This window comes from Anopheles marshallii, chromosome 3 (genome assembly GCF_943734725.1).
Source record: "Anopheles marshallii chromosome 3, idAnoMarsDA_429_01, whole genome shotgun sequence".
Taxonomy (NCBI): Eukaryota; Metazoa; Arthropoda; class Insecta; order Diptera; family Culicidae; genus Anopheles; species Anopheles marshallii.
Genome location: NC_071327.1, coordinates 43,729,786 through 43,754,609, shown reverse-complemented (window position 1 = coordinate 43,754,609; position 24,824 = coordinate 43,729,786). Strand labels below are relative to the sequence as shown.

At 42.7% G+C, this 24,824-nt stretch overlaps 1 protein-coding gene across 5 annotated transcripts in view; it reads left to right on the top strand.

Moving 5' to 3' along the window:
• LOC128715378 (four and a half LIM domains protein 2) overlaps positions 1 to 24,031 on the top strand; it is a 47,609-nt gene extending 23,578 nt beyond the window's left edge. The window contains exons 1-6 of one of the 5 annotated variants that reach the window (XM_053810268.1): positions 7,378 to 7,517; positions 9,847 to 10,036; positions 10,109 to 10,283; positions 23,056 to 23,225; positions 23,305 to 23,491; positions 23,873 to 24,031. In XM_053810268.1, coding sequence (XP_053666243.1) covers positions 7,378 to 7,517; positions 9,847 to 10,036; positions 10,109 to 10,283; positions 23,056 to 23,225; positions 23,305 to 23,491; positions 23,873 to 24,030 — 1,020 coding nt within the window. In that variant the 3' untranslated portion in view covers position 24,031. Of the gene's footprint in view, positions 1 to 7,377; positions 7,560 to 9,835; positions 10,037 to 10,108; positions 10,284 to 16,164; positions 16,385 to 23,055; positions 23,226 to 23,304; positions 23,492 to 23,872 lie in introns of those variants that run through there. The other 4 variants (XM_053810266.1, XM_053810265.1, XM_053810264.1 and 1 more) reach the window with 4 other exon arrangements.
• The last annotated feature ends 793 nt before the right edge of the window (positions 24,032 to 24,824 follow it).

The following is a 24,824-nucleotide window of genomic DNA, read 5'->3' as shown; positions in this document are numbered from 1 at the left end:
AGATCTCTTGAGTTCTAAGATCCGAAAAACTCTTTATGAGATTTTACTCGCTTTTTTTTGTTTTTTGCTCGTTAAGTCAATCGTAAACCTACACCTAAACGCAATGACAATATCATCTGTGAATATAAACGTTTAAAGCTGCGGTGTTCCGTTTTATGCAGATCGGACTACTTGTTTCTTTAACATAATTTAATTTAATCCGAACCAAACACTAGGCCAATATAACAACTATCATAATAAACACGGTTAAAATTGTTTCAAGTTATGGAATATTTTATATAACATTTTAAGTGCTTTTTGTACAATTATTGCTAGCAATGAAACAACTAACGCTTTCATCATTGCATCGTACAAACGTCGTATTGTTCAATTTTCTCTATATTATACACATGTATATATATCATATATCATATATATATCTTCTAATGAACAGCCAAGTGACACACACTCATAATTCGTTGTTTTTATTTTCTCTCCCACAGGTAAGTCACGGATACAAACCCGCCTCCTCACTTATTCTCTTCAGGTGACGAAAGAACCGACTAAACAAAACTCAAAGGTAACAACCGATGTAACCGATTGACCAGTTGCCCAACTAATTTTCTTCCCGGTTTTTTACCCCGAACCGCTTCGCGTGTATCGCGACATTCGACCCACATCTGTCAACGCGCTGCTTCCGTCAAATCTATTTCCGATTCACCCACCGACACCGTCCCAAGTAGATTGTGTTGCTCCAACACAGCAGCACAGCAGACTCTGGTGTGTATTGTTCTTCACTAGCACTGTGCGCATCATTTTTCTGTAGCGTCTTTTGGAGTGCTATTTGCCGGTTCACACTTTACGTGACGATGCCACTAACGAGCTGCTTCACTTCACAGACAAGTTGAGCAGTATCACCTTTTTTATGTTAAACCCATTTTCCCAGTTGCGTGTTTAGAGGATTTGCTGTGACTTTAATTTTTATCATCTTTAAAGAGCCGTTTTGTTACGCCGTCCTCCACAAGCAGCACACACACAAAACCGCACAAGTGTCCATTGATTTATGGTACCTCGTAAAAGCGCATCGAAACCCCTGTGACTACTGATCGTTTGGGGTATGTGAAAAGTTGCGAAAAGTCTGTAGCGCAACATCGTAAAAAATCTCGTCTTTTTACTTCCAATTCGATTTGCGCGCCACCGAATGGCTTCACCGAATGGTTTATTTGCTCGGTCTCCGTCTCAGCCAGTTGAGTTTATTTTTATTTGGCTTAAAATCCCGAACCCCCCACTAACAGGGAGGCCGCGTTCCCGACAACCGGATTGTGGTGGTGCCAAAACAAAGTCGGCGCACTTCCGCCACGAAAAAGCAAGTGGCAATTCGTCGTTTGAATGAAAATCGAACCACCAAAACGGATGGGATAATATTTATGCCATTTGGTTTATGAGCACCCCGGTGTAGCAGATTATTTATTTATCCACCACGCGAATGAGGGAAGGTTTGTTGTAGCTTCAGCGTAGTGTTGTCTTCGCTGCCTTCAATAAATTAACCGTCCTTCGGGATTAACATTTTTCACACTTTTAATACAAATTTCACACGCATGACAAATTTGGGAAATGGTAATTAAACAAAGAAAGTAGCCGCTGGGTAATTAAGCGTGATTATTGGGATCAGTGTAGCGCGCGTTTGGGATGGTAAGATGCTCCCGGTTCGGTCGTCAGTAGTAATAATGGTCCGATTGCGGTGATTGGTGTTTCATAAATTTTATGTTTACTAACTGATTGAATAATTCCAACCTCTTGAACGTCACGCTTCCCCTAACATGAATCAGTGCGTTATTTTTGTGTCTACGGTTGACTGAAGTCTCCAAAGTAAAACGAACACCGTGAACATTCCGCGTGATGCGTGTGACTCCTTTTTTAATGCCTTTTTTTCGTCGCCGATGGGTGACGTGTGGAAATTTATCAATTTCCTTCGAAACGCCATGAATAAGGCGGGGGCGCAATGCTTGTTTGCCTTTTTTTTGCTCCACTCGATAAACGGATACAGCCACGCTGTTTATTGCTATTTTCTTGTTACAAACTCTTGTTTTCCACCATTTCTCCCTACGACGTGTGAAGTCATTTTGATGTGTAACGAGCGCAAAAGTGACCTTAACCGTTAACGGTGGTTAGTAAAAACAACCCCACCGCCAACAGTTTACCACCATGCGCCTCCACCTCCAAAACCGAATCGCCTGTTTACGGGTAGGTCTTTAATGCCAGGGAAGCAAAAAAACAAAAAACAAACAACAAAATTCATTCTAGTTGTCGAATTTTCAGAGCGTCCTACTCTGACGTGATCCTACACTGCGCAGGAGGAAGTTTTCTGCATACAATATGCGTTCTCTGTTTTTTGTGTTGTTTCCCTCTTTTTGCAAGGGTATACTGAGGATTGATATCAATCGCGAAAATAAGCAACCGATATAACGGTGACGATCGTTGACTGTTTGTCTTTATGCGATTTTATGTTTTTTTTTCATCTTCGAAATGTATTCTTGGTTCTCAAAACTCATTGTTAAATTTATGACGCAGATAACGCCAAACAGAGTACGATGGTAAGCTTTCTTTGACGTAAAGCCCCGAATAGATGCTGTCTCTAATTCTAAACGTGGCACCGTCTGGGTCGTCTACTTCTGATCAACAACAGATTAAACCATACATTTCCATACGTTCTCGTAAAGTAGAGCGGTTTTGATTTAATTGATTTTTCAAGTAAGTATAAACTGTTTTACAACCGCTCGAGACAAAAAGTTTCTGTTTTGAGATAAGTATTTTTATGATGCTGTTAGATTACAATAAATGAAGTTTTTAAAATAGTTTTTGAAGGTGTTTGAGTTTTGAGGTTTTGGCTCAGTCTAGTAGACAGTGCAAAACAGTGTCAGGTCAAGCAATGCTCATATTTTTTCTCTTAGTTAACCTGTTGCGGTGGCTCATCCAGATCGCGTTTTTGTACTTGTATACAACTGTGTATACAACTAAGTAAATCAAAAATGGCAATCCTAAACCTTCATGACCTGACCTATGGTGACATCCTATTGATTAGCCTGCTTCAACGAATATCAATTCCAACACACAACCTCTATGCCATTAGCAGGTTTTGTTTGAACAGATTAAATCATTTATTCGTTTTGACATACAATTTCCCTTATCTAATGTAATCACAAGTCTAGTTGTCAAGGCTTAAGCTATCTACTGCTGTGATGTATGCTGAGCTGTTATTTTTTTAATTTTCTTTCTTGTTTTCTTTAGATGGGCCCCAAATTTTCATATTAACAGACCTAATTATCTATTGGTGATAGATTTCATATTGGTCCAGATTGGTGTTGTGCCATTTTTGTGATCTTGCGCAAATGTTTTAAAAGTGTTCACTTACTTTTATAACAATTGTGGGAATTTACTGCATACCAATTGATAATTGACTCCGGGTTACATTAAAAAACTAAATAATAAATATCATTTAACAATTATTATAAAATTTCAAAAGCGGGAAACATATAAATAAATAAAATAATTATTCCTTAGTCAATCAATTCTGGCCAACTCTGGTCAAAAGCAAATTATTCTTTATCAAAATATATTCTGTCAACAACAATTTGATTTGAGGAGGACAAGGCCCTATCAAAATTACCTTTACGTTACCAATATTACTATTTGACTAGTCATTGCCCTAATAATTGTAAAGAGTGTGAAAATCTAAAAAAAAACTTTTGAACCTTTTAATCTTTAAAAAACTCTAAAAATCGGGTAAAACTTTTTTTAATAAAATGGAATTAATCTACTAAGCTAAGCTCTTTAAGTACCTTTCAGCTCTTTGTCTGTTTTTTCTTCTTAACCGCCACAACGACCTCACTCGTTTCTGGATTTCTTTGACCTTTTTGATGATCATCATTTGGATCACCAGCTGATCATGACTGATCATCAGCAGGATGATCAGTCCTTGCTACAAAGGAATGATCCGGGTGGAATTTTTCTGAAATTTGCATTCTGAAATTTGAACATGTTAAACTTTGAAAGCCAACTGTCCACTCGCAACAATTCAACGTATAAATACACGCTTTTTAACGTACACCACCAGTAAGGTGTGTCTTCAAATCTAGCAAAAGAATGCGTGCAAATGACAACCATCGACAACGCCAGATGATGACGGCGAAAGATTGCACTTGAAAAATGATGCCAAATCACGCTCCCGGCAGCCGGCACCCATCACAAACATCAGCCTACGGGGTGTTTCATTACACAGGGTCTTGCGGCGTTCTCCATCCCACACATCCACCGCAGCGCTGTTGCTTCACGCCATCGGCAATGTTTCCACCGCCCGTTTTGGGCCCGCGTATCTCTAATTATTGAAAAATGGTAAAACATGTCGACACGTTACAAGCAAGTTGCTTCTATACATTTGCGTTGCGCCCGGAAGGGTCGCTTGCAAGCTAGTGCAGAGAGGAAGTACTCCACCGTATACCTGTCCATTCTAGCACGTTTGTCGTCGTCGCTCGGAAACAGCAATCCGAAACAGCGACACTCCAAGGGCACCAGACACGCGCAAACAGGTGGGCGACATCGTATGGCCGGGGGCTACTTTTTGACCTTAGTACTGGCCTGTGGATTTTGCAAAATGTCCTGACAGTCGTGCAGCGCATGGTTCGGTGCGTTGCCATGGTGCTTTGGTACAGGTACACATCAAGTGTGTGTCTATTTTTGTTTTTCAGTGAAAGGACTTTCCAGTTCCGTCAAGCATTTCTGGGCAATTCCATTCTACTTTTTGTGTTGTTTTCATGTGTATTACTCGTTGGTTTATATTCCTTTTAAAAATTACTATTGTGCGCTATGCATTAGTTCGTCCCTTTTTTTAATCTAATTACCATCGTTTCATGCAACAATACGGGCTAAATCTTTAAATCTTACCCATTAATTTATTTTTCTAAAAAAATTACGTTTGTCCATCAAGTTTCTGAGATATTGTAATCAAAATCTAATTTCTGACACTCTCGTTACAATTTTTATTCCTTTGCAATCCTCACATCAAAGGTCCCAAACAACCAGTCAGGCCGCCTAATGCGGATGCTGTCAAACTTTCTTTATAAAAACCAGTTGATAAGCGGTCATTAAACTCGTTTGCTCTGTACGCCTCTTTCAACGGTCCGCCACCCGCGCACAGCCTGTCTTCCAATTATGTCGGCTACTTTTTATTTACAAAGCAGCATACTCCGACAAGCTACATTTAAAATACCAAGTGCCTCGCCCAAATCCTGTTACACCGCCGCTAGCAAAGGATTCGAAATGATGAGGGCGGCCAAAAATGAAAATGGAACACCCATATGGACCAGGCGTGTGCGCTCACGACGCGATGAAGGAAAAATCACTTCACAGTTTTGTAGTTGAATTGTTGTTCTTTTCTTCTTCTTCTCTGGTTTTCCCTACTACTGCTACTCGGGCCAATTGTTTCTTTGACCTCTTGTTGTTCGACGGCCCCCAAAATCATTGTCCCCAGCCATACCCGAGGAAACCAACGAGACTCGTCGGTCCTACTGTAGCGCGTAAAACACGGACAAGAACAGTCGGTAGGAGCCTGGGTTGATGAGGCAATGGTGCCCCGCACACGCGGGTAAAGAGTTTTGTTCGGGTCGTGTGCAGTCACGAAATTATTGCCATCGGTTGACGAAAACCGCTTGTCGGGAAAGTTCGCTCCACTCTCCTTCGAACTAACGGCCTGTTTCACGATTAAGAGCGATAGAAAAAGATACTGACAGAGCGCGGAAGCGAGATACGATGTTGAATTTTCATTCATGAAACATCGAGAAAATGAGAGCGATCGCGCGAGAACTGTTGTGACCCGCTCGGTCAGAACGCGTTTGAATGCGCAGCAGTATCATATTTTTTGATAGTAACGGGCGTAAATCCGTTAAACGGAATGTGCCACGTTCCTATCCAAACCATGGCAGTGCCCGTGCGTCGAATGTCTGCGTATGCTTTGACACCTAAAAATAACACAACGGGTGCGTGTTTTGAGGAGGGAACTCCGTGTGGAGAGTGTCCCCGGCTCCGGTTTTGTTTTGGCTCCCGTTCGTGCGTTTGATCGCGTGATCGTGGCTGTTTTTCCTCCGTTTTTCCACGTACGCAGGATGGGGGCTAGCATTGCACTAAATAATGTAGAATTGTTGATTTGTTGTGAGTCATACTGTTTTGCTATTCATTTATACTGACAAGGTACGATATAAAAAAATTTAAATAATTTTCCGTGTTTTCTTAGCACTCTTGGTAAAGGAATCCATGGGTTGTGGATTTCCTTAATGTTTCTTGCAAGAGTTTGTTCAATTGAAGTGCGTGTAAGCTAAGCGAACTTTAATACTTCGATATCTAAAGATGCTCAAAGAACATTATCAATGAAAGTTTCCTTAATAAATCTCTCCTAAGATAACAAACGCATTGTGCAATAATTGTTAATGATGTTGAAACAAAAGTAAAGCTGTGATATTTTCTATTTTTTACAATTATTGATAGTATTTTAGTGAAAGACATTAATAAGAATTAAATTGTGTTCAACTCAAACGATCTTTACCTTAGTCGCTTCTATTCTTGCTCGCACTCTGGCAAGCTGGAACTCCGTCTTCCTATCGTGTTTCTTCTGCGGTGTTTCATGGCACGTCCCATAAAGATCGTAACAACCGTACACATATCTGCGCAAACTCTTTCACAACCCAAACGCCACCAATACATGACGTCGTCTTCGTTACGGTTCCGTTTAACGGATGAGGAACGGTAGAGGTAAAGTTTTCCCGTTGTGTGCGGCACTAACGGCCAGAAAATGTTGGCCCGAACAGGGTGGAAAAAGGATCACCATCCGCTCGTCTGGCACAGTAAAACGTGCGCAAAATTTTAACGGAAAACCAATGCCGAAAATTAGCAGCGTACTCACTCTGCCCACGGTTCGGCACAGCCTCTAACGGCAAACCCTACGTTAGAGAAGGAAAGTGCGCGGGGATTCGTTTTCCGTTGAGCCCCCGATGGAGTGGAGGATTGGTGGCGATGGTGGTACTGTGCGAAGAGGGAACCCGTTTGTGCACCCCGACGAAGGCAGTCTGGCGTGAGCAGAACACGCACGGTTCACACAGTTCGCGACCAGCTTAGCTTAAACATAGTAACGAAAGGTTCTTCTCGTGGAGAACAAGTGCTTACTGCCCTTTTTCCCTAGCGGGTGTTTTGTTTTTCCCTTGCAACGCAATCGACCGGGTTTTTAAAGCCTTAGGAAGTGACATTTATTCGTGATTGTGTTCCTTAGCCTTCGTGTGCTCTGCCTGTTCTCGAGTTTTCCATATTTTCCAAACACTCTACCGGACCGTAAAAAAAACTTAAACGTTTACAATGGCCGACGTTGATGTAATGCGTACGCAGACGGTCGAGGTGAAGAAGACGCGTAAAGTGAAAAAGACCACCACCACCAAGCGCCGCGAGTCGTCCGATCAGACCGGCGAAGTGACCATCACCGAGATGGAGCAGTCCGAGTTCGTCAACCAGAACCAAAACGCGCTGGAGGACAAGCAGGGGTAACGAAAGAGCGCCCCGACAAGCGGGCAGGGGATCGGATCTATCGGTGGTCGATCGGCTGGAAATCATGCTCAACATCATCACGATCGTCCTTGCGATCTGGGATGTGGGGAACCGTTTTCTTTGTGTTGTGTGCCAGGCAGGAATGCCGGGGTGACTCCCTTATAAAGCGAACAAGCGTGAGAGGTTAATCGGATTACCGAAGTGTGTAATGTAATCGATAGCTTCAAACCATTGGCCGACAGACTTGCTGGGTGGTTGGCATGATTCTCGCACCCGTGTTTTATTTTGTCCGTCCGGAGCGTTCGGACGTTAATGACTAAATTAGGCGCCTTCAGGTTCAAGCTCGTAAAGTGCGAATGCTGGCATGAGTTATGAGTTTGAGCACGATCGTGGTCGGTACACTTGGAATAGCATCCAATATCTTGACCTCATCAGATAGCGATTACTCTGACAAACATGACTTTTCACTCGCACGGCCCTATGGTGCAGTGCAGAAGATGCATTCGAAAGATAAAATATTATTTTTCTCCAGCGCCCCCACCGTACAAGGTTGATGGATAAACGAATAAATTGAGGGTAAAATGTGAATATTAACCTTCAAAGGTATTTTTTCTGCTTCTTGTTCGATCGCTTGTTTTTCTTGTCCTGTAATTGTTTATATAAAAGGTCGATAAGTAGAAGCGAGAAGTTACAATTTTTCATTTCATCAAGTCTTTTTTTCAGTTACTAGAATTGATTTTTAAAATGCGTGTCTTACGAAGTTAATTTTACAACCTTTTTTGAGTTCTTCTAACGAGTATTGCATTTAAACCAGTAGATACATTTTTTGGTAAAAGTATGAATCAAAATTTTCTGAAGCATATTATGCATTCCAAATATTTCACGTATGTTTCCCATCATCGTTTACATCCGTATTGCCTTTTTGGCAGGATAAAAAAAGGTTGCGTGAAGACACGCTAGCCAGCTTGTGCTCTGTGCTGCTTGGTGAATGTTGCAGACGTTAAGTGATCCAACGAAATGCTCCACATTTCACACTCGGTCAATGTGTGTTTATGTGATATGTTCTTTTTTTATTTCTGTCCATCCTAATGGAAGTGAAACCCACTTCAACCAGCACGATGACATCCGGACGAAGTGCGAAGAGTTTGCATTTGCGTGGCTTACCAGACAGGAAAACAGTTTGCCAAAAATAAATTAATATTCAAGTGCAAGTTCCACGGTGGAATGATTTTAAACAAAATCTACCCTTAAAAGTTATTTTTTAATATATAAAGTGCGTAAAACAAACAAATACAATCTTTGTTAAACTTTGGCACCTGGCGAAGTTGCGCCATTTTGAGACACTGCTGCTGTCCAAAACTTTCTTCCCTTTCTGGTAACTGTTGCTTTGTATGAAGTTCCCTTAAAATTGATGCGTCCACCGTACGAGCGATGGGGAGGGAAAAAGGAAACGGAAAATGTTCATCTCACGCTCGTGTTCTTGGCGGTTTTGCACTCGGCCCGCACACATGACCGAATTTCGGTTGCGCACCAACCGACCATTTGCCGCGCTCCACGGTTGTTATGGGTCGCTATTTTTAGTTATTCTTCCCACAACGGGGTGTGGAATCCATAAGGAATATAGGAACTGCATCTGATTTTTGTGGGTGGACGGGTGGAAACGCGTAACGCGATATGCTGAGTCTGGGTGATTCAAAACAAATTCTGCTCTAGCTCACCAACCTAGCGGAGAAAATGTTATACTGCTCTTAGGTCGATATGTGCAGGAAGCGTTTCTTGAATTTGGAATGTTTGATCGTGGGCGAAAGTGATTAATGATGATTCCAGTGACCGAAACAACGCACCGATATACACCATTCCAAGTCTTTCGTTATCCCTGCACTAATTGAAAGGTATTACATGGTTTGACTAAAGACATTTTGTTTTTATTAGCTTGTTCTAACGTGACTTTGACCTGATATGTACGTGACTGTATATTATGACATTAGAAAATATAATTTATTTCAATAAGTCAATAAGTCAATCAATCAATAAGTATTATAAGTCTTATTTTTGTTTTGTTTTCAAATATCAACAGCGTATTAACAAACTTGAAACAAGAGTATCACAACAATAATTTTAAATATTAAGCAAAACAGTTTTCTACCCAGTTTCCGGTTCTGAATTTAAATAATGAGAGACATTCACTACTTTGCTTTCATTTAATAGCACAGCTCGTGTTACGATAACATTATATTAAAACTCCCAATTTAAATAAAAAATTGTTTTATAGCTTATTTTCAGTGGCGAGTACACCAAAGCTATGTCGAAGGACTGGCATTCGGGTCACTTCTGCTGCTGGCAGTGTGACGAAAGTCTTACCGGCCAACGGTACGTGCTGCGAGACGAACATCCATACTGCATCAAGTGCTATGAGAACGTGTTCGCCAACGTGTGTGAGGAATGCAACAAGACCATCGGCATCGACTCGAAGGTGAGACACCGAGCGCTTCAGCTCTGATCTGACCTTCCGCAATAACGTTCTTCCCACTGTTATCACCCGCAGGATCTCTCGTACAAGGATAAGCACTGGCACGAGGCCTGTTTCCTGTGCAACAAATGCCGCATCTCGCTGGTAGACAAACAGTTTGGTTCGAAGGCGGACAAGATCTACTGTGGCAACTGTTACGATGCCCAGTTTGCCTCTCGTTGCGATGGCTGCGGTGAAATCTTCCGTGCAGGTAAGTGTGTTGTTACTCCCCGAGAACAGTATTTTGCCCTTTCAGCGAAGAGTTTTGAATTCAGCCGTCCTTCTTTAGCTGGCTATGCCGATTGATTTCTATCAACCAAATAATTTGTCTGATAGTTTATAGAACATAATGCGCCAACGCCCTCCAACGATTACTCAAACCAGCCTGTTCAGAAAAACGATTGTGTTACATGCGGAGAGGAGGGCTAATTGCGCTCCGATCGATTCCGTCTAATCGAAACCGAAAAAAGCCATCTGGTTTTTCCTCCAATCGGAGCTTGTGCTGTTGACGATGAACCAGAGTGAACCAGAAGGTTTATTTATATTAGAGGTCACGCGCATGAAAATTGCGACGGCCGACTTATAGATCGATTCAAGAGGGACTAAATGGGTTGAATTGTTTCGTTTAAATTATTTTGATGTGTTGCTGTTGCTCCCGGGGTAGTGGAAGCTTTCGAAAATCCCACAGCGCTAGACGAAGAATTTGATCCTATACACACGGGGTACGTCATCACTATGAAGTAACAAGTCAAGTACTACTTCGCCCGATCATTGTCTGCACTGGTAAAGAAGCCTGTATGCGTGGCGGTGTTCTTATTTGCGAAACAATAAATTATGACCATCGGTACCGGCAATAACATAAGGATTGTACACACATTCTCGCATTGTAAAAAGATGATGAATTGGAGGAGTTGTCATCAAGCTACAGATGTAAAACGGAGCAGATCATTGTATAGGGTACGTGTACCCATGAACAAGTGACACGTCGTCGTGTCTCGTCGTCATGTTTTGTAGCCTTTCTTTTGGAGTTTGTCTCAATGTCACCGTGCCGTTGGATTTTGTAACCCAATCTGAAGCAGTCACACAAAGCTGACGCTCGGTGCGTCCAGAAAGCGACCATCGGAGCAATTAAATTCAATTGGACTAAACAAATCCTTCGCCTTACTGTTGAACGTGAGATGCTATTCGTTTCATGTGACCTACAAAAAGCACACGTTAACTTCGTGATGTTCTCATCTTTCATTGTTTGTTCGGTAGAGAATCTGGACATGACCTAAGCATTGTGATGCGCCCTCCACAAGGAAAGCATCACGTCATTTACCGGCGTGTTTTGTGAACTATTATTACGCTTGTTTTTAAGGTTTACACTGCGTTAACCCAGTAAGGTTCGTCTAGAGACACATAAATTAGTCAAATAAAGAGATCACACCTTTCGCGATCACCAGCCTTGACGCTCGCAGGTCGCCAACAATCGGGCACAATCTCCCGGGGGACATCAATTATTGCTTCGGATACAAGGTAAAAACACCCGGGAAGTACACAGACACAGAGATTACCCTGGTGTGGCTGGTATAATTGAATCTGGTGACCCTCGGCAAACTGAGAGTCAAGCGAGCGTATGTAGGCGATATTTCCCTCATTTGAACTCCCTGTAGCGTCTGAAGAGTGTCCAAAGATTACCATTCGCGGACTTCGCTTTCACCCCTTGCACCGGCATCGGTAAATGGTCATGGTCGGTGCAAAGCGTGGGCATAATTTTCATCATTTTTTATGGCTTCTTCAACACACGCCGAAACAATGGAATGGTAGTTAACTCGCTTGGAGGCCAATTGCGTCGGATTTCGGGAGTTATCACCCGTGTCCTGGTGCTGAGACGGCAGGTTCAGGAACAATCGAACTTTATTGTAGTGTCTTTTTGTCGCGTTGTCAGAAATGGTACGGTAGGGTAATAATATTGCTTTATTTGTTCCCAGCTCGTGTTGGCAAATTGGTACGCTGCCGACAGGATTCGGTTAGTTTCCATTGAAATTGACCGGTTTATTGGGGTCCGGTTTAGGGGAAGCTCGTAATAAGTGGAATTTAGAGTTGGGATACAACGCTACAAATATGAGTACAACAATACTAATATAAGATGTCAATAACTCGTTTTGACTATTTCAGGCTGTGATTTGCCTATTGAGCTTCAGTAGACCAAAGAAATTCCTTGTTGGAGGGTCGTGTGCTCGATTCTCCGCTATTTGATGTCAATAAGTGGAGTTTCGTAAAACACAGACCATTTCCTAATGGGTCTCGCATACGATCAACAACAATCTAGCGTAAATGATCATCGCGCTCCAGAATATGACATCTATGGGCAGTTTCAATATCGTAAAACTTGATACGCTGAACCAACCACCCATAAGCGGACAGCTCGAGAGGTCTCTTCTCATGAAACATTTCGGTCTCCACTCGGTGTGGGAGTTTCCACCCGTGTAGCATTAGTGATCGAGAACTATTAAAGCTGCGGACCAAAACGCTGCGTGTGGTGTTTCGCCGGTCAGGTCAATTCATTTTTGTCATTGTTTATACCAGATCCTACCGGAGTTGGGAACACCTAGCGCCAACTGGTACTGTGGGTGGACAGCAGTGGCAAAGAGATCTCTGTCTCTCTCTCTCTCTCTCTCTCTCTCTCTCTCTCTCTTTCTCTCTCTCTCTCTCTCTCTCACACAAACTCACACGTGACGGACAGTGCTTTGTCGAGGTAATATTTGTTTTATGCTGTGTTGACGACAAACTAAGGCGAAGCAAAGATCCATGTCTAATGGAAGATGTTAGATCATGTTATGCATGAATTACTAACCGGGAAGAATCATCAGCTGAGGCAGAAAAAGAAACGCTCTCATTTTACTTCACCGGGTTGGATCAGTTGTGGTTGAATGACAGAATCAGATAAGCGATGGTGCGAGTTCGACGTGAAACTGATACACCATCTCGTACGCATCGTCTACATCCGTTCAGCCACAGCAATATCTGTCAGATTGGCGCAATAACCCTTTGAGGTCTTAGAACGAAGGGAAAGACATCTAGGTCCACAGTCGCAGCAGAGAAGATTGATTGGGTTGGGTTGAGTGCATGATGAACCACGTCTCTTCGGTGTGTTCGGTGGGTTGCACATTTGCATCACAAATGCATCATACGCACTTCACCTCTTCGCTATAGCGGAGAGTTTCAAGCCCGTGGAAAAACAAACCTTGGAAATGTTTGCAGTAACGTTTGATTATTTTCTTAGCCTATACAACGTATAATGTTTGTTGCTTGTGTATATAGGCGAAACCATTTTCTGTTGTAGCCTTGACAGTGAGGTTGGAATTATCATTATTTATTTTCCTTTACGCTCCACCGAAAAACTAAACTTCATTTTTAAATAAAACCAACAACAGCGTGTAATTTATACAGCTGATTAATCACGACAAAAACAATCAATTTTTGCCAAAGTTTTGTATTTATTTGTCTAACGGTGTAAATCAGGGAAGAAGAATGCGAGAACACAACACGATAAAACAAACGACCAACGACCAATTAATAGTTTCTTGTAATTATCCGGTTAAACGATCATCAAGAGGCTTGATTGTCATTCTGTTTGTACATTGATTGGATTTTTTAAAAAAACTGCACTGACTTATGAGTTTTGTTTGTGATCGTTCGCCGTACACATCCTTCCACTCCATTAATTTCGGCTTGAATTATGTGTGAAATAGTCCATAACAATGTGGGTGGCATACCCTTGCTACTTGCCTGCCAGTTGATGTATCATATTACAGCCCTTTCCACAACCCTGTACCGTATTAGGTAACTTTTACAGTAAAGCATTGTGTGGGTAGGGAAGAGTACCATGCTGACTGTATTATACCGTCGTCGCATTGTATCCAAACCATGGTTAAGGTCGGGAACAAAGCAAAACAATCATCTTTTGCACAGAAAACAGAAAAGACACCCTTGGACTGATTCTCGAAACGTAATTCTTCTTAATCTACAGCGGACAAAGGCGTGTGAGATTATATGTGGGACCACCATCGACAGTTAACTGCCCAAGGGAATGGCACACCAAATTGTCGCTAACCATCCCTGGAAGAGAATGGACAAAACTGGGTTGATAAATTGCATTCCAAGGAGATTTGCTTGACGAGCCTAATGAATGATCGTTTTCGGAGACTTTTAGTAGGTAAACAATTGACCACTAGTGAAACCTTTACACTGAATCGACCTTTTTCGATCCTTTTTTGTTTTGTTGTTGACTTTCAACACGATCAGTATGTTTTTCTTTCTTTGAAAGAAGGGTTTATTTGATTCTTTTCACACTCTGTTTTACGTTGCTGAGTTTGTCGTCGCGATAGAATCCTTCAGCATATACCCACTTGGTCGTTGGGTACGAAAAAAAACGAACAGGGAGACATATCACGACACACAACCTACCCCGATTTTATTATCTTTGCCTACGTGAGACCACGCACTAATCCGCATATAAAAGTGGTTAACTTTGAGCGGTCGCGCAGTGTTTGTGGGTTTTGTATGTGTGTCACTGTTTTTTTTTTTTTTTTGCTTAAATTGAACGTTACTTCCTTCTTCCCACATTTAGACCACTTTCAAGTGGCACGATCAGTGTGTGACAAGGCAAATGAATGGACTTAAGGCGAAGCCGATGAACAGTTCGCTTATCTACCATTTCTGGGCTGCATCGGAAACGATAAGCGCATGTTGAGCATCGTGCGAATGCATGTCACCCTTTTTGGACGAGTTGCGACAATATTCTTCCTCATTTATGCGCTTACCGTAGGCACAACAGTTCGATTCAGCTAGTAGGAATAAGCTGTTTGTTTTAACATTCTGATATTCTTTTTGCTTCTATGCGCATGTGTCGTAAATAACAACAAGACCTACCGTAAGGAAAAGCAAAGTGTTTTGCCATCGCCACAAGCAGAAATTGTTCTCACATTAAAGGCGAGAAAGCTTTGTAACACGCGAGCTTTTCTTTCACTTCCTTTCCACATTGGACGATAGAATGTTTGCATGTCAAAATCAATTTTGGCTCTGGTAATGTTCCGTTTTGCTTTTTGTTGAGGTACAATTACTCTCTTTACGGAAGACATCCACGACATCACGGGGCTAACTGTAAGTGGTTGAATATATTTTACTATCTGCTCGCCCGTAGACACCACTGTTTTACTTTTGCTCCTTGCTCATCCACCTCTATCGTCAAGTATCGTGATGGATGCGATCAGAGCCATCCAACACAAGGAGCACGCCCTAGAACTTGCCTTGTGCCGAACCATTCAAAAGGAAATAAATTTGTAAAATTGTGACTCAATGCCAAACGGCGCAAAGAAAGATTGATTTAACCCCTGTTGTGGAATCCCTCTGGCAAGGAAAGAAAGAAAGGGTAGAACCTTTTCCTTCCCATCTCTCCAGCGGGTTGGTGTGCGAGGGCAGTGGGCAAGGTGTGTGAATACCGCAGTACTCTCGAAGATGACGACAACCGTCTATGAGGAGACTCTGACTTTGCGGGGACGTTTGTGTTATGGTGCGAGAAAACAAAAGAACCATGGAAGGCAATTGTGGATGACGAAGGGGACAGGCTCGCCAACCCACCACGCAGCACCGATGGAAAGAATCGCTTCACCTTGCCTCCCCCACCACCGTCGCCCCAAACCCGACCGTCCCGACGCTGTTCGGTTCCTCTAGCCAACCCCTTACCGACTGCTTCGGAGGTGACTACTCACGCAATAAGTACTACTACCCCGATGCCGGTTCGAGGCTTGAGTTCAGTTATGAATGAACGTTTGACCAGTGCACATCAGTAGAGCGGTCCGATCGGGTTGTCGGTGCGTGTGTATGTGTATCCGAGTGAAGTATCAAAGTGGTGCGAAACCAAAAGCCGGGTTAGCTGAGTGATATTTTCGATTGCACTACTGAAAGGAAATTATAAAATAGTTTTGTATTGAAATTGGCCATTTTTGGAAACAGCAAAAAGATAGCGCCTATTGTGTGGTTGTGTTAAAGTGTGTCTCCGTAATATCCCCGACCTGAAGGTGACAACTGCGAAAAAGCAATATACGATGGCCATGGATATCCTATCGTCGGACTTCGATTCCCGATTGCGGCTGAAGACGAAAACGATCGGTGGCGAACGGATCAAACGGGCCAAGGATAATAATGAGGATATTGCAATCCTCAGCATGTTCCTGCCGGGGGCCACTGCCGCTAAGGAGCAGGAAAAGTTCCGTTGCCATCTCGGCATGGATTGCCGGGTCGGCGACTGTCGCGATACAACGCCAGGTACATCTTTCCGGTGTCTCAACAGCAAAACAGTCTCAAACCAATATGTTCCAAGGCATTGGCAAATGAGTTTGAATTAGTACCTAACTCCTTTCGATTAGCACCCCGTGTGTTCCCGTGCGTGTGTGTGAAGTAGTGTTCCGCTTCCGTTGCCATCTACTTGCCATCTACGGTCAGAGGTAAACAGGCTCATCATGGTGTCGACGCGAAAAGTGAGCTGTTCACCGTGTCCATTTAGGTCCAATTAACGGGCGTGCGATAATTGCCGCCAAAGCTCTCGACGCTGCTGGGGGGTGTCACCATGAGTAGGACGGGATGAAAAGCAAAACGCACCCATACTTGCCGCGGATCGTTGGGTTTGGTTTTGTGTATTTTTGGTCTCCGTGATCCGACGGTTCGCGCTGCTACTGTTGACGGTGGTTGGCCATCGCCAACCAAGTGCTTGCCGTTTGATCGATAGCCAGGGTTAATGTCGCCATTAAACCAATCGAGACATAGTGGTTGAGTGGTAGCACCTCCTCTACTCCCACTCCGTCCCTTCATTGAGGCCTCAAAGCTCGATTGGTTTTTCTCTTCAACGCGTGATGTATGCTTTTTTATTTTCCTTGCTGGCATACGTATTCTGCACGGGTCGTTTATTACCGCCAGAAGGGAATAGAAAGATCGATCCGGGGAGAAAAATACCATTTGCAAGCGGCCATTAATGCAAATGTGTCATTTATTGGAGCTATTCGTTTTTGAAGCCTTAAAGTGTTAGACTAAGTACTTTTATTTCGTTTGTTAGTTTCCCTTGACGGGAATTGAATCAGTCAAGTGATCAGTAATTGAAGAAGCTTAAACATGGTCATATCAAACCTAATTCTCTGGAAAAAGGATACATTTTGATGACACTTCCTTAACTGCTTTTTATATTTCTGCTAGATGAGTGCCGAATGTTTTGTTGACATTCTTCAAAGACCAGCTTCTCAAACTGTAAAAAGAAGCTTTTGCCGAAAAAACCATGATCTCATCACGCAGTGTTGATCTTTCTCAGCGCTGCGCTACATTGCAATCTCGAGTGCACTTCTTCTGCACTCGATCGCATGGTTAAGTGCCATACCGATGCTCCTCGTGAAAATAAAAAATATAAATCATGTACCATCTTAACAGCGCTTCTCAGAGACGGTGCCAGTCTCCCGCCGACATTCGGCAAAATTTATGCAAAACTCCATCACTCTTTTTGCGTGTGGTGAGAGACAGTCTGCGTGGTGAAGAAGTTTTATTATTATTAGCTTCTTTGCTGCTAAATGAAACACACTTCTTCATCGCTGAAAACACGCTTTCTATCCCCCCTTCGCGGTGAATTCGACTTTGGTTTGTGACGTTTTTTGCGACAAATTTAAACTGCGTGTGAGGTTTAAGTAACCAGTTGGGAAGTTTAGGCTAACGCAAACAAGAAACAACATAAACTTTCAAAGTCTTCCTTAGCGTGTGGGTGTGAATGTTGTTACGTGAGTAGATATCTCGATAAACTGGTGGCGATCCGAAATTATTACTAGTCGTGCAGCAACTTTCGCACGTTGGAGCCATTCCGAGGTCATCGGTCAATGGGAAAAGTATATGGAGATTTATAGTGTTCCCTAGAACGTAGCATGCACGTCGCAGCACAATCGATGGGACGATACATTCACTAAAAATGGCAAAGCAAACAGAAGGACGGGGTTTTGTTGGCAAATTGGTTTTGCTTTCGGGAATTTCGTCAAACGGGAGACTTAAAAGGTTGATTGAAATGGTGCAAACAATTCTGTATTTATTTGCATGGCATCATGAACTGTGTATTTGGCAAATGTGACTTGTTTCGTTTAGGTCCAGTTGACATTAGGAATTTTGATTTATTTGGCGATATATTATCCAATTAAGCCATTAATTAATGAACAAATATGAATATTGATATTTATTTTTACTAATTGCGCTTTTGTTTAGTATATTTTGTAATGAATGGACAATTTTTGGTTTGTTCATTTTTATCTCGACATGATCAGTTCTAGCCGTACATGCACTTGCTGGATTTGAATTATTCACCCCATAGTCGAGCACCCCTATGAGTGATTCGGTGATGTATCTGTGCCGGTCTTTACACGGCAGGAACGGTCCAAAATCTTATCCGGACCAATGCTCCGTAGCAAGGACTTAACTAGCCGGCTACGTGGTAAAAAAAAGTCTATTAAGTCAAAAAATGGCGTAGGCACGACTTAGCAGGTCGTTACGTCATGAAGAATTTGAACGCTACTCAAAGGCTTACGCCTACTTTTGGCATATTATTACACACATTCCATTCGACCCCAATGTATTAGCTTAATATTTTGGGACCATCCTATTCTCAACGTGGCATGATAATTATATTGTTAGTTTCTGCCTTTTCAATACAGTATAAAAGTGAAACAAACATTTCGACCAACCATTTTCAGAAAGCAGCTTCTTAAGAAGCACGTCTCATGTTTCTCTAAGTCTTTCCGATAGAAATGTTTATTTTCCTTATTTCATCTTCTCGCATGTTCCTTCTCAACCGTGTCATTTATGTGATGATCGAAGCTATAAAATGGCAAAATTTGGCTGTTTATGTTTGGCTTCAGCACTTTGAACGCGTTGATGGGACCATTTGTTGCTAGCGTGTGGCACACGACGACGAAATAAAATGAAATATTTATAGCCCTAGTTTTGTTCGCATTTGTTTCATCGCTGCTGTGATCGGGTATCGATTATTGATCAACGAGGGCCGTGCGAATGCAACAAGCACCAAAACCCCAAGATAATGGATCACATATAATCGTTCCATTGTATCGGGTGGCTCACAACTTCAGCTCATATCGCTCATTAGAATGAAATGCTACAGTTCTCCCACATGCGACGCCATCACTAGACCTCACGGTCCCCCATTAATGGAAGCACATTTATCACAACAACCAGACCAATAGCGTTGATGCTAATACGGTGCCCACATTCCAAAAAACCCCCGCAGGAACAGGAAGTGTGGCGTTGTTGTATCAATTAACGTTTTTTTGTACCCCGCCGTTTAACCTTTTCCTCGTAATTTGTTTTCCTTCCCATTTTCCCAAATAGTTTACGGAGGCGATATCATACAATTTAGAATTATTAATCGTTTCCCCCCAATTGCCAGGTGTCATTTCGACGTTTAATGTTGCATTATGTTACGAAGACGTTCGCGAAAGAATAATGGCATATTGTGTTTGTATTTCTTCTTTGGCATATTTGCGAAACAAAGAGAGAGGGAGGGAAAGGATCGTCCGGGAAACATGCACAGCATCTTGTTTGACTGTATACTTCCTACATGTTTTAGATCTCTCTCGGCCTCGGTCGTCTCGACCTCTTTACCAACTATATAACATTATAATTTATTACGACTTTTTCACACATGTACAGACGAACAATACGCTAGTCCTACGGGAGAGACAAGGAATGGTGTAGAAACAAAAATTAACGACTTTGCGTTTAACAACTTTATTCAAATGTTATTTATTTTCCTTTTTTGTGTATTTTGCCACCATTCCCCTGATTGACTGACTAAAACCTGTCGTTGAAACAGGTTGTTAAACATCCTCACGACGTGGCGATAAAAAAAAGCCCGGGTGGGATCGTCCGGATGGAGCGTGTTTGATGGATGGGAGCACGTATAAATCAACGCTTAAACTGGCGACAAACTCGCCTACATGTGTTTCTTCGCATAGGTGGTTCGTTCCGCCTTTGTAGGCACGAGCCAGGTCGACCAGTCGATTGATCGATTGAATATGCAATAGACCTAATTAATCTTTCCCCAGCGCACAGGATCGCAAGGAAAAACAAATCAGCAACCTTCCGAGGCAGTTAGTCACTGCGTCGTACATTGAACGAACGCACGGTTGAGCAATGCGAGGACAATTGGATAATTTATTTTTCGTTGTTGTTACTGGCACTAACGTAAATATTAAGCAGGTGTTCTTGAGAAAGCTTAGAGTGCTAACTAACAAAAAGAGAGAGAGAGATAAAGAGAAAAAGAGAGAGATAGAGAAAGAGTAATAGTTATTCCAAAATGTTGTTCAATACTTTCCCACTACGATCATGATTATGTTTTCTCATTGAAACATCTTACAAAAACGTTGAAATATTTACATAAATTGATGTAATTAAATGTACATTACTACGCTAACCTGAAGGGTAAATAACAACGAAGCAATGATTAGTCTGTCAAATGGGAGAATAATTTATTGACACAGAATTATGACGAAACGATCTCCTCCATACTCCCTTGGGATAAGATCAATATATTCAACCGCTGTACACCGCATGGCCTTCATCGATTGATGCCCTTCCGCCGGTCAAACCGTCATCTGTTTGTATACCGACTCCGTTAAAGAAGTTAGCAAGCGTTCGCCCCCGCACAAATCGATTAATTCACCACCCGCGATCACTTCCTCGCTTTCCCCTCATTACTAAAACGCCACCGGGGTTTACTTACAACCGTAAAAGGCGCTGGTTCTCGCTTTCTCAGCACCAGACGACGACTGCCGTCGCGGCTGATGCCTGCTGGCGACGGAAATGGACATGTGCCGCCCTCGTTCGTGTGCTCCGGGGACATCGGTATGTTTGTGTCGGTTTGTCCGGGTAACCCTAGCAAACCGCCCACCAACTGGGGCTTTTCGTTCGTGTCGCAAAACATGAGAGTTGCCAAAAGCCAAAAAGGAATAGATGTTCCCAAGTACGACATCCATGCCGTCCGTGTGCAAACACCGAATTGCTCACTGTTGTTCAACCTTCTTGCATGGAGCATGGCAATTTATGATGAGGAAGATGAGCGCGCTCACGGGAATGGAAACGGCGCTAGCGCACTTCTTATAGTTCCTTTTACGGAAGGGGATCAAAGATGAATCATAATCAAGCGGCTCTTGATGTCAAACCGATATGGAGGATGCTGTAGAAGCAACTGAACGTAAATGCAGCCTTCATCGATTTCCATCACAGAAAAAAGTTCCTTTTAGGGGAGTTTGTCGTCCCATTCGATAAATTCCGATCGTTGTCCCTTATATTCAGAGTTTTATCTTGAGCTACTGACTATGAAAGCGAAACTTATCAACATGAACAAAAGATCGTGGGCAAAGTGCCGTAGAAACAGAAGCTTACAGAAACTGCTTAAGGGTTAGTTTATGAGCTCAGGTTATTTTCTTGGTATGAGATGATAATCCATTTAGGAGATAACATTAATCCCTATCTGCTTTTTACAGTCCTTCACGCGTTATCATTGATCAGATTTCGAGTTCGTCTATTTTTAGCAGAATGAATGTAATAAGATAAAGAATATCCATGATCGTCACATTGTGCATGCCCAAGCTATCGTTTATTTTCCCGTATTTGATAATAATGTGTAATCGATAACTAATATAAAAGGCGAGAAAACAGCGTTTTTTTTCACCTAGTGGTACCTTCATTCGACAGGACCGACAGAAAATCCCATCCGGACTGTTCCCCCGTAGCTTGGACTGACTATCCAACTACGTGGTTTAAAATTCAATACGAGCCGTATAGCTCAATAGCTCAATTCGTTACGGTCCGACATACCCGATTTTACATCTATAATATATTTTAACCACGGGACAAGAGTGCCCAATAGAAGAGCTGTTCGGGTCACTCGACCGTCAATATCACCGCAAAGTACAACAGAAACTGAAGGTCCAGATCGAAGCCAAAGTGATCTCTCCCGGGAAGTTGAAGTATTCTCCCGAATATTGAAGAAGTATCTAGACAAGATGAACTACGATTACTTATTATGTGAAAGTGTCATTCGAAAGCAAAAGCATCTGATCAGCAGGTAATATCGCAGAAGATGCAACCGAAAGATCTGATGGAGGATTCGTTTCGAATAGTAATGTTTTACCAAAGATCGCCAAATTTACCAATTATCAAAAAAGCTTAAACAACGGCCAACCAAATGTTGTGGGTAGCGCCAGCTAAAGTACTGACAACACAAAATGTATCTGCAATTGCTACACTTAGTCTACTCAGATATTAAGAAGTAAACAATTGACATAACATAATTTATGCCTCTGCTAACGTTCGGAAGAATACATTGTACGCAGCGCACTTTGAATGTGTCAGGTAAATAATAAGCAACGGTAACGTTTGGCGGACTGATGGAGGCACCCGGCGTTACCAGATAAGCCCGGTACGCTGTGTGCACATACCCTAACTGTTGACACAATAAGAGGACGTATAAGTGAGTCGCAGTCTCATCGGTAAAGGGACGACGATAACCTCCGTCTCGGGATAGGTGCGCAACACGTGCCTTTGTAATCGATCTTTGTCATCGTTGAAAGTCCGCCGGCTAATAAGAAGGTCGTGTTCGAACGTGATATGGTGTTGTTCTTAGCAGAAATATTAGCTAGTGCGACATGCCTGTTTGAAGTGTCCGTTTGTTTGATTCGTGTGGAACAGGTGTGGCGCATTAAAAGCGCACAGAGTCCAGCATGGTTGAGTTTGAAGTTATATTTTGATGCTTTTTCCTGGTTCTACTTGTAAAGATTGCAACTAAGTGCTAGCTATTAAATCGAATTTAAATGATGAAGAAATACGTTGCTGTTAATTTCAATTGTGTTAATTCCATTTTTTATTTTTCCTTCCCTCTCTCTCTCTCGGTTCGCCAGGCACGAAGAAGATGGAGTACAAAACCAGACAGTGGCACGAAAAGTGTTTCTGCTGCTGCGTGTGCAAAACCGCCATCGGCACAAAGTCGTTTATTCCTCGCGAGCAGGAGATCTACTGTGCCGGCTGCTACGAGGAGAAGTACGCCACCCGATGCATCAAATGCAAGAAGGTAACTGTACCTATGGGCCTACGAATACGATTAAAGCATTCGCGGCATTCTAATACCATTGTTTCATCATCACTTACAGATCATCACGAGCGGTGGTGTAACGTACAAGAACGAACCATGGCACCGTGAGTGTTTCACGTGCACGCACTGTCAGGTATCGCTTGCTGGCCAGCGCTTCACAAGCCGCGACGAGAAACCCTACTGTGCCGAATGTTTTGGGGAACTGTTCGCGAAGAGATGCACCTCCTGTACCAAGCCCATCACTGGTGAGTTAAGTGCCACATTAGCTGAGCACACACGGGACGTCCACGTCCTGCCCACGTCCACACGAACTTCGTGCAAAGTCAATCATAAACGCCTATCCTTTACCGTACGCACAAGCGAGACAGCGTTTGTCGTACGATTAGCCCGTATGCTCCGTACGCGTCATTCTAATAGTTATTTCCTATTCCTTTTTCACTTCGTGCTTTGTGGACGCTTTGTGGACGCGTCCACGGCAGGACCCTTATTATTACCCCCCTCCTTTTAGTTTTGTATGATTTCGTGAATTTTGGACAGCCAGTGGACGTATGTGTGTGCCCAGCCATTGAGCACTCGAGAAAAGCAATGCTTATTAACTGTGGGTTTTGTATTTTTTCCTGGCACAGGCATTGGCGGTACACGCTTCATCTCGTTCGAGGATCGCCACTGGCACAACGATTGTTTCATTTGTGCCATGTGCAAAACGTCGCTGGTTGGGCGCGGTTTCATCACCGACGAGCAGGACGTCATCTGTCCGGAGTGCGCTAAGCAGAAGCTGATGTAAACGCGACATAGCCATCCCCACTCAGCATAATCATCATCTTCATCATCATTACTTTCATCGCCACCATCACCGTCATTAGTGGAAGATTCCCGGCGGAGGATCATGTTACGAACGCATAACGGTGCGCAGGACTTTTATGCGTAGCAATCCAGGAAGGAGCTTCTTTCATCCATTAGTTCATTCTCCAGCGCCATTACATATGATATGAACATCGATCGTATAACTTATTTATCTGTACAGCGTACCCGCACCCCTGGATGCTATTTTTATGCTCCTCGTTTAATGTGTGCGGCTGTCCTTTTGCTTCGCCTGTTGTATTAAGTATTCTGTCCTGTATGTGTTTTATTCTCTCCTGCCCTGTCTCTCTGTTGACTTATGTTACCTTTTGCGATGCAGCACATAAGTATTCGATATTTTGTGTTTTTAACTAATAGAACCATCATGATACAATCTTGTTGCCCTTTTTCGTTTTTTTTTTGTTTCTCGACATGTGCGACAGGTGTGTGCCCTCGTTTTGCGATTGACTCTGTCATAAAGCACTTTTAAAAGCCTGCAGAGCGTAGTAAGATAACGTTGTAGTTAGAAAGGAAAATAAAATAAATACAAAACTACAAAAAGAAGTATATTGCGACAAGGACATTAGAGGAAAAGAAAGTGCGGATGTGTGTGTTTGTGAGTTGTGGATGTATGTGGAGTAGACGAGAGAAAGAAAAACAGGTTGAATGTGAGGGTGCGATAAGGAACAGAAGAACAACATGTAGTAGTGTAGCGTAGCGAACGGCCTATATTCACTG